This window comes from Bemisia tabaci, chromosome 7, assembly GCF_918797505.1.
Source record: "Bemisia tabaci chromosome 7, PGI_BMITA_v3".
NCBI classification, from domain to species: Eukaryota; Metazoa; Arthropoda; class Insecta; order Hemiptera; family Aleyrodidae; genus Bemisia; species Bemisia tabaci.
This window is the reverse complement of record NC_092799.1, coordinates 7,784,022-7,798,369: the sequence shown is the minus strand read 5'-3', so window position 1 is coordinate 7,798,369 and position 14,348 is coordinate 7,784,022. Positions and strand designations below refer to the sequence as shown.

Here is a 14,348-nt window from a genome sequence, read left to right as displayed (position 1 = left end):
ACCATAGACCTAAAGCCGGCTGTAAGATTTCCAATAGCTTCTGTAGCCGGCTGTACAATTTCTTATAGCCTTTTATAGCCGATGGCGATTAAGCAACAGCCAGACGATAAAGTTTATACTAAACGTTACTAAATACGGATACCAGGACTTAGTTAGTTTTTGGACTACCGCTCTCTTTTTGTGCCGTGGTATCTTGATTTATTTTGCGAGGAAAGCTCCGCACTTTTGAAGGATGCCTGTCATTCTTAATATGTTGGAGAGCCTTCAATTTCTTATGATACTGTGCAATACCTCTGGTGTGAAGTAGTTGCTTCAGACGCCGCCGTGGCACGCTGCGGCGCGGGCAGAGAGTGCGAAACGCGCATTGGCGCCTACAAACCTAACAGGGATACTTCACGCATTGCGCAATGCGTGAAGTATCCCTGTTAGGTTTGTAGGCGCCAGTGCATCGCCGCTCCGCTTTGTGTTAGGCTCTAATATTTAATCTCGCGGAGTCAGCGTTTTTCAACTCATGACTTTGAAATGTTTGCACACTCTGTATGGACTATTCTCATTTTAATTGATGAAAAAAAATATGTTTTAAAGAAAAATATAATGTGTGTTTGGTAAATATTAAGGTAGTTCAAACTTAATGATTTCAAAAGCACACGAATTTCTACACAATTTCTTATAGCCTTTTATAGCCAATGGCGATAAAGTGTAAAATTGATGTGTTTTTTCAATTTTCAGAGGTTGGGGCGAAACCGTGGCCCAAAGAGGGCGTATGCCGCCCGGGACTTTGCGGAGAGGAAGCTGGATGCAAGATCGTTGGAGATAATCTTCATGCTTGCGTATGCCTCCATGACCAGAGTATACCCACGGCGGACTTGAAATGCCCGCGAAAAACAAGTGAGTGGCACCAAAACAGAGTATACATATTTACTTCAAAAAGATACCTCATCGGCAAAGCTCATTTATATGGACCTCTTAGCGCTTGGCTCGGGTCTTCTTATCGTCAGTTTCTATTCTTTACTAATCATCGCTTGGCTGACCAAAAGGCGTAACTACGATTTGAGATGAGCCCGAGAAAGCATTGAGTTATATGGACAACAAGGTGCATCACCAAGTGCAGTTACGCTCTCATGTCGGGGGGGGGGGGGGGGGGGGAGGGACGCACAGTGGATCGAGTCAATAGGAGAGGTCGGAGAAAATTTGGAAAATTTAAACGCTCATAACTCCGTTCATACACAACATTGAGGTTCTAAAAGTGGCTAATTGTCGCTCTTGCACACATTCAGCTTTATACTCAGGTTTTACAAAATAAGCACATTGCTAAAATGTGTTTACACCCAAGTAGAAGATTGCAAGGAGCATATTGAAATAATTTTGCAGTTAAATATACAAGCGAATTGCAACTCTTGATATAAAATTGCAATATGTTTACATCGTTCGATCGGTAAAAATCAATTTTAAACGATCAACAAAATTTTTTCTTGGGTGAAGAAGATAGGCAATTTGCAGTGAAAAAAATTGCATCTTATTTAAATTCCATCGCGATAAATTTCAATGAAAGGCAAGAGCCCCTTCAATCAGTGAATAGACAAGATACAAAACCTTCGATACAATGACAACGATAAAACCGTGTGATTGAAATTTTTTGCAACTTCTGCTACTTGCGCTTGGGCATGGGTAATAAATCCGTTTTATGCCAACCATTTAAAGCAAAACCAGTATTTAGTGAATTGGGTTCGGTAGCTTGATAATTTCAAGCTACCGGACTTGATAATATTTGCTTACTCTCCGCTGTAGATATACTTGGAATCCTTCAGTTCGCCTAGATGCGTCGTATTCTGCCATGCTGAGGAAGAACGCCGTATGAACATTCGAGAGTTGCCAAGTTTCCCTTGATAAAACACGTATTTTTGACAACATTCATGCATTTTTTTCCTTGAAATTTTCAGAGATTTTAGATTAAATTGCGTACAAAATTGTCTGAAAACTTTGGAAAATAATCTTCAGAATTTTCCCAGTAAATTCGGTTTTTATCGGAGGAAACTTGGCAACGCCTAAAGGCTTATACGGCGTTTTCCCTTAGCACGGCAGTATTTTGCGAACGACCGACTATTTTGCAGTCCTCCAGGACTTCTCCAGGATCAGTGTTCGAAACTCACAGGCGCCAATGCGCCAAACGCGCCTAAAAAATCGGCCATGGCGCCTAAAAAATGACGGCTCTCCGCCGACGTGGCCCCTAAAAATTGCCCCCTAAGAATCTGAATTTTCATATTAGGTGATTATTCGAAATTTTCAGCTCTACAAGTGAAAGCTTTTTCTATTCTTCACAATTTCATCCTTAGTGATTTTGTCTTCCCCAAGTTACAGCTACTTACTAGTTCTGTTACAAAAACATCTTGCGTCTAACTTTTCAACGAATGCGCCTTAGTGTTTATGAAAAAAGTCAAGTTGGCCCCTAAAAAATCTCCAACGGCGCCTAAAAATCGGGCTTGATGCGCCACATGGCTCCTAATTCTCAAAGGTGAGTTTCGAACACTGTCCAGGATGTTCTTGTTCACTGCGAGCTCTCGTCAATCGGGTGTGGGATTAATCTTGTGTTTCAACTTGTGCCCGTCCAACAAGTAGAAATCATCGTCTTCGAAGTTCATTCCTCGCTCCAACTTTCGATGTAAGGGACAGGATTTTCCGATGCGCCAGTTGGAACCGTCGAAGTTGGGTGTTACGCCGAACGTCCTCCCATAAATGACGTAGTCCGTGTAATGTCTACAGTTGCAAAATAACCTGTCGTAAGGCAGTATCACCCCGACTAACCTGTGAGAGGTTGTATAAGAAAATTTCAAAAAAATTACAAACGAATTTCAAATGAAAAAAGAGAAACATATACGGAAAAAATTAAATTGCTGATTTAACAATTAAATTGCTAAAAAAAAAGTGACTGCAATATTTCAACGTAGATAAGCTAATTTAACCACGGGGGTGGTTGAAGTAGCATTCTTGGGTTGTGAAATCTACATTGAAATATTGCAGTCACTTTTTTTAGCAATTGAATTGTTAAATCAGCAATTTAAATTTTTCCGTGTACGTGAAAAAAGTCACAACTCAAATGAAATGAAATGAATCAGCCTGATATTTTCAATGGGTTTGTTGCAATTTTTTTTTTTGGAGTGAAAGAGAAGTCACGTCTCTTGAAAAACAGCTGAGAAATCAGGATGTGTACATCGGGCAAGTTAGAAATTCATCACTCGTATTTTCACAATTTGCCGAAACCTATCAAAAAAGGACTTTTCACTGCCCTTTTTTGGGAGAGACTCGGGAGCTTCGTTCAAAAAAGGCCTAAACGATACCTGAAGATGTGATAATCCTCCAGTTTTAGCTTCAGTTCAAAGCTCATTTTGGCAGTACAGCGTTGCAAAGTTGGCATTTTTTACCATCCAAAAATACTAATCTTTCAAAGTTCCTCGCTTGAAAAAAGAACTTTACTTAATCTATTTTTATTTCCTAAAGCATAGTATTATCAGTTCACATCACATTTATAATGGGTCAGTTGCGCTGGTCACAGAATCGTGCTTTAATACTTGATTCGTGTAGATTAGCTGAAAAAATCCCACTTTTCAAAGGGCGATATCTCGGCTAATATTGAATGTAGAAAGTCGCTGTTTAGACAGATCTTATTATTTTTAGCTAAACTACAAGAACCTAAGCATCAAAACACGATTTTGTACCCAGCGTAAGTGACCCATTGAACTTCCCTCGGTGAAAAATCACCAGTCCCGGAGAAGAAAGCACCGTGCCGTGCGCGCAATACGTGAAGTATTCCTGTAGTCTTGTAGGCGCTACTATGCGTTTTCGCCAACTGACCGACAGCACCGCGTTTGGCGCAATGCGAGAAGTATTCATGCAGTCTTGTAGGCGCTAACTGTTTGACGCAATGCGTGAAGTATTCCTACAGGTGAGCTGGATAAAGTTGGATGAAAAATAATGTAAAAGTGTGTCCTTTTGATGAAATGGAAAAGCGGGATTTTAATTTCAGCAAACGGGAGTATGTGCCAACCGTTTTCGGGACTCATCATGAGCCGTGGACATCGGACAAGAGCATTTTGGACGGGGCTCATGAGTTAAAGAGCGTGAAGATCGATCTCCTCCACTCCGTCGTCGCTGCTGACGTCACTGGCACTTTGTAATCCCCATTCGTTCTTATCGCCCGAGAACTAACAAGCACAGCCCATATTTTCCACCCGCTCATAGTTCTGTTTGGTAGGAATACGTTCAGTTGAGGCCCTCAACTGGACGTATTTCTATCAAACAGATTTATGTGGAGATGAGAAATATGGGCTGTGCTCGTCAGATGTCTGGCCGTCAGAGTGAATGAAAATAATAAAGCGTCAGTGACGTCAACGGAAATGGATGCGACTCGTCGGTCGCGGCTCCTTGTATTGCGCTTTAACTCATGAGCCTTGTCCACAACGCTCTCGTGCCATGCCCGCGGCTCATATATCCGGCATTCAGTTGGCATATAGTTCTGTTTGCTCAATTTAAAATACTGCTTTTCCAACTCTTCGAAAGGAATCACGCCCGACATAACCACACGTTGTTTCTTATCCAGCTTTCTAGAGGACACCCCATATCGACGGTGCAAGTCGGCAATCACATAACTCGTTTGCGGTGTCTGAAAATCTCCGCCTCTATATTATTTTTTTCAAATAGAACAAATTGACATCATTCCTTGAAGTTTATGCAGAATTTTCTTCGCACAGAGAAGAAAAATCACGGCAGTTTTAAAGAATTGCCGTCGAGTAGTTTTCTGTTTAAAAAATAAAGTATGACAGGAAGTCTGCGACGTCGCAAATCGAGTTATGTGATTACCGACTTACACCGTCGATATTTCTCACCTGCACATAGTTCTGTTTGATAGGTGGAAATACGTCCAACTGAACGTATTCCCACCAAAGAGACGAACTATGATCTCTTCGTCTTTGAACAGCACCAGGATGGGCTTACCTGTTCGTCAGCGCAATAATTTCCTCATGAGCGAGGAGTTTTTTACGCCGTGGGTTGGGTCCAAGACTGTAGACATCGCGGTAGTTTCGGAGGGGGTCCAATTGAGCCACTCCTGCGGTTTCGTTGATGCTAATGAAGTGAAACAAGAAGCTGTCGATGACGATGCCCCAGTGGAAGACCCTGGCCAAGCGCATCTCTGTCGACTCCCACCAGATGCGCACCATGTCCCAGTCCTCAACGGTCTCCATGTTCCGCGTCGTGAAGGAGCAGCACCACGACCTCCCCACGCTTCGCGCCATCCGACTCAGCATCCGGGAACTCCTCGAGGGTGAAGATCGAGGTCCGACCACGGGGCTCGTCAGACAGAGTATCAGGAAAACTGCACACCGCAAGACTTTCAGGCAAATAACGGAGCGTTTATAAATGGAGATGTTGCATGTGTGAGGAATTTGCGATTTGACTGTTGATTCTTATGTGAAAGTTCGCGAGAAACAAGATGGTGCCACTGGTTTTCTCTGAAATCAACTCCCAAGCTCGAAAAAAGCTCTCAAGTTGAGGCCAAAATGGAGGGGGTATCCCACCCTACCCTGAGAGTCCACCTCTACATCAAGACAAACTCTCCATGCAAAGATAGGGAGCAAATACATTGACAGGGCTGCCACTTTATTCGGGGACACCAAAATTGAAAACACGGCAACCCTGCTAATGTAGTTGCTCCCTATTTTTGCATGGAGAGTTTGTTTTGATGTAGGAGTGGACTCTCAGGATAGCGTGGGATATCCCCTCCATTTTGGCCTCAACTTGAGAGCTTTTTTTAAGCTTGGGAGTTGATTTCAGAGAAAACCAGTGGCACCATCTTGTTTCTCGCGAACTTTCACATATGAATCAACAGTCAAATCGCAAATTCCTCACACATGCAACATCTCCATTATGTGCTCTGTTAAAAATCGAGGAGTAAAATTTGGTGCCGAATCCTACACAGCGTTCAAAAACCCCGAGTGATATGAGTGCGAAGTGGAAACAGTACCATACTACTGTGCTAGGGAAAAACGCCGTATGAACCTTCAGACGTGGCCAAATTTCCTTTGATAAAATCGCGAATATCCTGGTAAATTTAAATTTATGAATGTTTTCCTTTTGCTTTTTCAGATAATTTTGAGCGCAATTTCACCTAAAGATCCTGATAATTTCAAGGGAAAGTATTCATAACTTTACTCAAAAATAAACATTTTATCGAAGGTAATGTGGCAACTCTAGAATGTTCATACGGGGGTTTTTCCGTAGCACGGCAGCTTAGAAGCGTATGACACTCCGCAAGAGCAGATCCTGCTCCGTAATAGCGCAAGTCATTCCGCAAGAAGAAATTCCGCTCAGCATTCATATCCCTTGGGATTTTTGGGCGCCATATATTCGTAGACTCCGGCATCGAATAGCACTCCTCGATTTCCAACAGTGTAACGCACTTTTTCGGCTTTTTTGACAACATTGAGGTCAAATTTATGAGAACTAGCACAAAATTTAGAAAATTCAGCTCGGAGCCTAAAAGTGCTGATGGGAAACCAAGATTTCAAGGAAAAAATTCATAGATTATCGTGCCTAAATTTACGAAATTATCATGGAGACTGTTTAACGCACTAGATTCATGATTCTCAACTTCATCATAAATCTAATTTACACCCTGTCAAAAAGGTCCCATGGGGGCCTATGAAATTCCGATGTGTCCCCATGGAAATTTCATGGGGACCTATGGGGAACTCATCGGTTCGTATGGGGGGAATGACGGGACCAACAGGAAAACCTAGATAGGGCAGACAAATGACCTGAGTGAATCTACATGCAGGGTTCCCAGATGGTCCCCCTAGGGTTGCCATGGGAACCTGGAACAATTCTCAATAGGGCCCCATGGGAACACATGCAATACTCCCATGGGACCGTTTTGGCAGGGGGCACAGATTGTTATTTACCGTTTCAAAGTATGCACTTTAGTTGATCAAGTTTCGATCATCACTCGGTTCATTTTGATTTGATTTGATTATTAATCGATTGCTGAATTTTCGATTATCCAGAAATACGATGAACCGATTAATCAACAGAAAAACTCCACTTACACTTAAAAGCGCACGTAATCAAGTTTGGCACATCAGAGAAAAATGTGAAAAATTCACTATTTGACGCAAAATGTGCGCAATCTATCTGACGCTTTTTCTGAGGCCCTGTCCACATAAGCGCAGTTTAGGCGAACAGTTCCTCGAACAGGAAAGCTCAAGGAACGAGTTTATAGCAGAGTCATAACAAGTTCCTGGAACAAGTTCGCCGAAATTTCCGCGAACCGCGCTCGTGTGGACAAAGCCTTAGGTAACTCGCCCTTGAGCAGTTTTCCTCAGTCCTGGCCACTTGAGTGGAGGCTCGAACAAGGAGCCGATCGTTTCGTACATCGTGAAATTTTTTGCCATGTGTTCAAGTTCACGCAGTTTTTGGATGACATTTTGAATTAGCAAAAGGTTCCACCACAATCACGCTACGTTGCACTCGAACCTCGCTCATCTAAAGATAGAAATCGGTCCAAAGTCTGTGAGGATTTTTACACGCTCTCGTATAAACTCGCTGAAACTAGATAAAGTTTTCACCGAAAAAAGCTCGACAAGGTCTCCTTCTTCAGCTGAGGTTGCGGAACACAACCTCTCACGAACCGATTTTCAACACCAGCACGGTTTTCTCAAACCAATTCTTTTGACAGTTGTTTTGAGACGGTTTTAGAGAAATTGAGAAATTATGAATATTATTTTCCAAAATTTTCAGACAATTTTGCACGCGCTTTAATCTAAAATAATTGAAAATTTCAAGGAAAAGTATGCATGAATGTTGTCAAAAATACACGTTTTATGAAGGGAGATTTAGCGACTCTCGAATGTTCATACGGCGTTCTTCCTTAGCACGGCAGAATAGCTTGAGAGAAATTAGGATTACGGTGTGTTTTCTGTATGCTTTGCGAGTGTTTGATTGAACAATGGTGATTGTCTTTTGAAAAATCCAGCCTCACAATCCTCTGTGCTTTAAATTAATTTTAAGAGGGCGATAAAAACTATACAATTTAATGAGAGGTATGCGTGCTTTCTATGTGAGGTACGTGCAGGAAATTGAATTCATTGAAAAGCACTTTCCATCTGATGACAAAAATGAATACTGAGAAAAAATTGGAAAAAATGGAAAACACTACCGACAGGGAAAGCGAGGAAGTAAATATCAATCAGTCTATGCTTGCGGTCATGGTGTTGTCCGTTTTTTACTTTATTTTCTCGTCATTTTCCTGTGGTTGTAATGCTCACGTAATAAATCGAGGCTGCAACTCACAAACTGCGAATCTCGTTAGCGGCTTTTGAACAACTCCTCTACTGGGTCTTTTTTTCAATCAAAAAAGAACAAACCCAGACCAATGCTTGTAATTTTCACAGACAATTTTTTACACAGAAAATAAAAATCAAGGAAGTTTTCGAGAGATGACATTGAGCTATTTTCCACTTAAAAAACAAATTATGCCGGGGAGTGGGAGTCTTCAGTGTGCAGCAAAACAAAATTTGTTTGTTTGATGTTTCACCAACCATGTGCTACACGTACATTTTGATTAAGGTGTAATAAAATTATTCGTAAATTTAACGTTTTCGGTGTAAATTCCAATCAAAAGTCCGGAGGATCGTAAATCAGTATTTTTCAAAAGCCCATATCACCGATATTCAAACGCAAAACTAATTTTAACTCAGAACTTCTCCTCAGCCACTTTTTTAACCTTTGCAATTTTGCAATTTGATCGGACGTGAATATTTTTCTTCACCTCAAATATTCGAGATTTGCCCTCGACACCTGGGGCAAAGTCGGCCTGGGCAAATGCTATTTCTTTTTAATTATTTCGGGATTTTTCCAAAATGCGTTAGACATAATGCGGTTTGAGCGGAGACATCACAATTTGCCAGGGCTAATCCTCATTTTTCCGAACTTAGTATTTTACTTGAACATAATCGTAATTTCATTACAAATGAATCTGTATGGGATCCGATTAGACAGTTTGGGAAGCGAATTAAAAGAACCAATCCAGTGACTGAGTAGACTTGAATCAGATTTCAAAGAACCATGAAGCATACGATATTGAACATCTCTTTGCATAATCTTTGAAAACGCGTAGGTACCTTAATTACAGCGGTTCAATTTCAAATTTCCATTCCCATTATATTTTCGTCTTACTACGGCTGAAGGAGAACAGATTTCATTCCTTGAAATTCCATTAAATATTCTGAGAACAGAGTAAGGATAACAGGAAAATATTCAAACACTGACTCTATAGTCCTCCACTATTTATAAAAAGGAAGGAGGACGCAAAACATGCAACGTCGCAAAGAAGAGAACTTTTCGAACCGAATAACATATTTCCAAAGTTTAGCCACCCCATTTTAGTTTTCGCAAAACAAGTTTCAGATCCAGGGAAATTCGGTGTCTCCCCACACTATTTTTGCCGATTTTTCATGGCAGACTTTTTAACCAATATCGTTGTGAATGTAATCTGTGTATCTTTGTCAAATAAGAACATACCAATACTTAATTGACGAAGGATGGTCATGAAGAGAGCTCCTATTTAACCAGGGTCCTTTGACTTGGGCTGTAGACAAAATTTTTTGGATGAAAACTTTAAAGAGAACTGTTCATTTTTATTGAGTTTATAAAGAAATCAGGAATTTAAAAAAAAATGCTCCGAATATTTTACACGATTCTACAAGTCAACATATTTTGATCCTTAACGTCTGTAATCTTTGCACTTATATCGCACATCACAAAATTAACAATCCTTACAGAGCAAATATTTGAGAACGCTCAAGGAAAAGTAACTCAGGTAACTTGAATCTAACAATACTTCCGGCAAAACTTGTTTTAAATCAAGTATCAGTTCAAAAATATGGTCTTTGCGAGTAGAGCAAGATATCTTTCAATGTGTATCACTGCACTGATGAAAAATTTCAGACACAAATGGAGAGTCTTTGCGAGAGGCCGTGCAAATGCGTTGTGTGAAATCGCAAAATTTTGGTTGATATAAAAATACTCGCACAATGACGCACTAGAATCTTGAAAAGTTGCAGGTAGTACACAAAAACTGTTTGATACTCCGATCCTCACCATGACACTCTCAGTTTCATCTCGACGCATCATACTGTCGTCAGCCTGTCACACTGCCGTCAACCGAGAGTGCACATCCGTGTATGATATAAAATAGAGATGAACATAATTCGCCGTTGAAAAAAAAACACCCGTGCGTCAAAACCATGGTCTCCATAATGGGTAGCAGCGTGCGTGATTGTTATACATGAGCAAAAAATTTCCGGTAATTGGAAAATTTTTTGAGAATGATCTCGAATTCGACTGAAAAAATTAAAGACGAGAGAGAGAGAAAAGCAGAGCAAAAAAATGTGCCATCGCTAGATTGTAGAGACTAGTATCTCTACTAGTACTCCGGGTAAGGATATAAAATATAGCCGAATGAAGGGATAGAAACTCTGTTAATGATGAATTTAGTTAGAATAGGGATAACGCCGACAGGAAAAACAAACCGAAACACGCTTTTTCAACTTTTCAAACTTTGAAAAGTTAAAAAATGCGTGGTTCGGCTTCTTTTATCCTTATTTTAATTATTATAATACCACGGAAAATGCGTTTCACAGATTTTAGCCCAGACTTTTCATAGAGTTTGATTGATCATTGAGGTGAAAAATTTGACAGATGAGGGAGTGTTGCTATTGTGATCTCAACTGAGGGGCTTGGAGGACAAGGCGCATAAGTGCAGTTTTTGAAAAAATTGGGATATTAATTCATAAACTCGACTAAAACTAGTTTACAAGTATATTCTGTGGAAAATTCCCAACTTGAATCAAACTTTAAAGCATAAAATGTGAGTTTAAACTTCCTTCCTTCCACAAGGCTTAACATAATTTTTAACCTTGAACACGTATTTCGTGAAATAGCAAAAACTGCACTTATGCGCCTGTGTCCTCCGAGCCCCTCAACTTTAAGTGCTTTTTTGCAGCTTGTTTGTCAATTTTAAACAAAGCAGAGGTTCCATTAGCTTTCTCACAAAACAGGAAACATGCCCATTGCACGGAAAATGCGTCCATTGTACGCAAGATGGACACGATCATGCGAGTAGTCTTTTCAAGGGTATAATAGCAAAAAAGCACTCTGTCCTCTGGATAGAAATCATCAATTTTGAAGGTTATTTCTTGCGTCAAGTTCCAATGAAAAAGGTGAAATAAGGGCTCTCAGCAGTTGCTGCTAGTCCTTTTTTAACCCTCTCTGTCGCACTAAATTTCTTATCCCAATGATGCGAAACAAACCACTCTTGTTACCACACTCACTCTAATTTCAATTTTTAAATGTCGCTTCAGCCGGATATTTTTTAGTGATAAAATGCGTGACTTCAATTAGTGAGCAATTAGTGGGACCCAAAAATAAAGTGAAAACTAGGTAATTATTTGCACGTCGCAGAGAGTGTTTTTTTAATAACTCGAAGGCTAAGCACAAAAAACACGCGACCCCATCATGGTGTTTCAAAATCGATATTGATATTGCATTTTTAAAGCGGACGTGTTGATGACTGAACTGGTGGTTTTGTGGAATAATTGTGACAGAGCGTGGAGGAAAACCATACATTTCGACAGTGTAAGTCGGCAGTCACATAACTCGGTTCGCGACGTCGCAGACTTCCTTTCATACTTTATTTTTTAAACGGAAAACTACTCAACGACAATTTTTAACGGCTTTTAAGCTTTAGAGCCTTCTCGAAGGCTTTAAAACCGCCGTGATTTTTTGTGATTCTGCAAATACTCCAAGGAATAATGTAAATTTGTTCTTCTTTAAAAAAATAACATAGAGGCGGACATTTTCAGACACCGCAAACGAGTTATGTGATTGCCGACTTACATTGTCGATTTTATGACAAGAATAAGCAAATAATTGTTTTTCTTTTGAGTAATAAAATATGAGAGAAGATTCGCAATGTCCCGTTGGAAAATGTATGGTTTTGAGGTTTTAACCATCGACGTGCAATAACATACAAATTAATAGTGAAACTGCAAAAGTGCGAAACTCGATTTTTGATGGGTTTGAGGAAGCTGCATAAATGAGCTGTAGGAAACGTCTGTTATCTACTGTCAAATTATTGTACTCAAGTTTATAAATATTACACTTTAAAATATGAAGATTATGATATTAGATGTGAAAATGGGTTCCTGATGACGTGTCCAATGGTGCCCCAGTAACGTCATTGACGGATACCCCAATAACTTCATCACCAGTATCCCGATGACATCATTAATGGGTACCCTAATGACATCATCAACAGGTGTTACGGTGATAACATTAAACACGGACGTCCTACTGAGTTGCGCAAATCTTGTTACAAAACGTGCAATGTAGTTAAAACGGTTTTAAAAAAATGAAATTGCTGATATAACAATTTTGTAATTAAAAAGAGTGTCCGACCTGTTTCAATGTAGATGTTACAGTAAAAAAAATGATCATGTAACCACCCCCATGGTTGAATCAGTCCCTATTGTAACATTTACATTTGAAAACATATCGACGGCGTAAGTCCGCAATCACATAACTCGTTTGCGGTGTCTGAAAATCTCCGCCTCTATATTATTTTTTTATAGGAGAACAAATTGACATCATTCCTTGAAATTTGTGCAGGATTTTTTTCGCACAGAGAAGAAAAATCACGGCAGTTTTAAAGAATTGCCGTTGAGTAGTTTTCCGTTTAAAAAATAAAGTATGACAGGAAGTCTGTGACGTCGCAAACCGAGTTATGCGATTGCCGACTTACACCATCGATATGGGACATATGTCTTAATAATTGAATTTTTCAATCGGCCATCCATGTTTTTCCTTGCGGGTTTGCTCAGCGCTATCCGATAAAACTCCAAACAATGCCATACATAAAAACCTAATTTTGATTTGTTTTTCAGTTCCAGTCCACAACTCAGCCCCGATTCGAGTCATTATTCCGAACGAGAAAAACGCGCCGTCACCCTTAGCGGCCCGAACGACTACCCCGAGGACCACCACAATGGTAAGTCTACCATGATATGGAAACAGTTACTCATGTCGCGCAGTGGATCGAGTCAATAGGAGAGGTCGGACAAAATTTGGAAACTCTAAAAGCTTATAACTCCGTTATCTTATACAACACTTTGAGCTTTTAAAAGTGGTTCTTTCGGTTTCCTCGTGAAATTTCCTTCCAGAACCACCCCTTAAAGTTTAAAATGTGACAAATTAAACATAAAAATTTTCAGTTTTAATCAAAAATTTCATATCCGACCTCTCTGAGTGACTCGATCCACTGTGTGTCGGAGCTTAGATCTATAAATTGAAAGCATTACGTTATTTTGAATATTCGCGGTGCAGTACTTCCATCCCGCCGCGCTGGGAGTGAAGCGATGGGTGCATGCACGGACAGTCAAAACGCCTTCACTGTCGAGCGTATGCAACACGGACATCTGGAAGGGTCGAATAGTTGCACCCAGGCGTTATAATGAAATCAGTTTAATGTGCGTCGCGTTTCGTCGAATGCGATACTGACTGAGGGTTCTTTGTTTGTATCTCTCACACTTTAAATTAAGTTCCAGCGTTGCCTATTTTACCAAAATATTAAACTATAACTGATTTTTATCGCGATATCGTCAATATTCCTAAAATGCTTCAATTGGTTTTAACGTATCATATAGTTTTCTGTGGTTTATTATTAAAAGTAAAGAAATGAAAGATGAGTTCTGAATCACTGTCCCGGAGAACAAATTTTTACCCGTCGGCTCAATTTTGTACCAACAACATCCGTTGTTTTTGGTGTTTTAATTAATTCCACAATTTTGAGTTCCGAATATGATAGGCAAAAAATCTAGGAATGTTTTTCTCGAAATTACATTTTTTAAACTCGCGAACATTAAAGGGTTGAACTTCGGTTCGAATTGACCTTTTTAGATATCTTTTGTACCAAAATGTTGGGGAACACTCTTCTTTGTGATAGCACCGGTCTCTCAATTGGATAAAATTTAGCAAAAAGGAATCAGCGCGATTACGAAGTTTTCAAAATCTTGCAGCTTCTTATTATATTCCAAGAATACTTAATATGTGTGTACAGTATTGAAATTCACACGATTATTTTCCTTCCAAATTAACAATTTTTTGGCGGAAAGCCAAAACTATTTGCCATTCTGGGACATTTTTCAGAAAATTATGAAGAAGCACACGGCCAGCCATTTACCTACTTGCCGCCCATGGGCCGCCTGTATTTTGCCGCCCCTTCTCATTCGTTTTGAAACATA

General features: G+C 40.0%; 1 protein-coding gene across 2 annotated transcripts in view; it reads left to right on the top strand.

The window, feature by feature from the left end:
* LOC109032712 (NT-3 growth factor receptor) overlaps nucleotides 1-14,348 on the top strand; it is a 52,394-nt gene that overhangs the window by 20,879 nt on the left and 17,167 nt on the right. For both annotated transcript variants that reach the window (XM_019044978.2, XM_019044977.2), the window contains exons 2-3: nucleotides 730-888; nucleotides 12,993-13,096. In XM_019044978.2, the coding sequence (XP_018900523.1) occupies nucleotides 730-888; nucleotides 12,993-13,096 (263 nt within the window). The remainder of the gene's footprint in view (nucleotides 1-729; nucleotides 889-12,992; nucleotides 13,097-14,348) is intronic.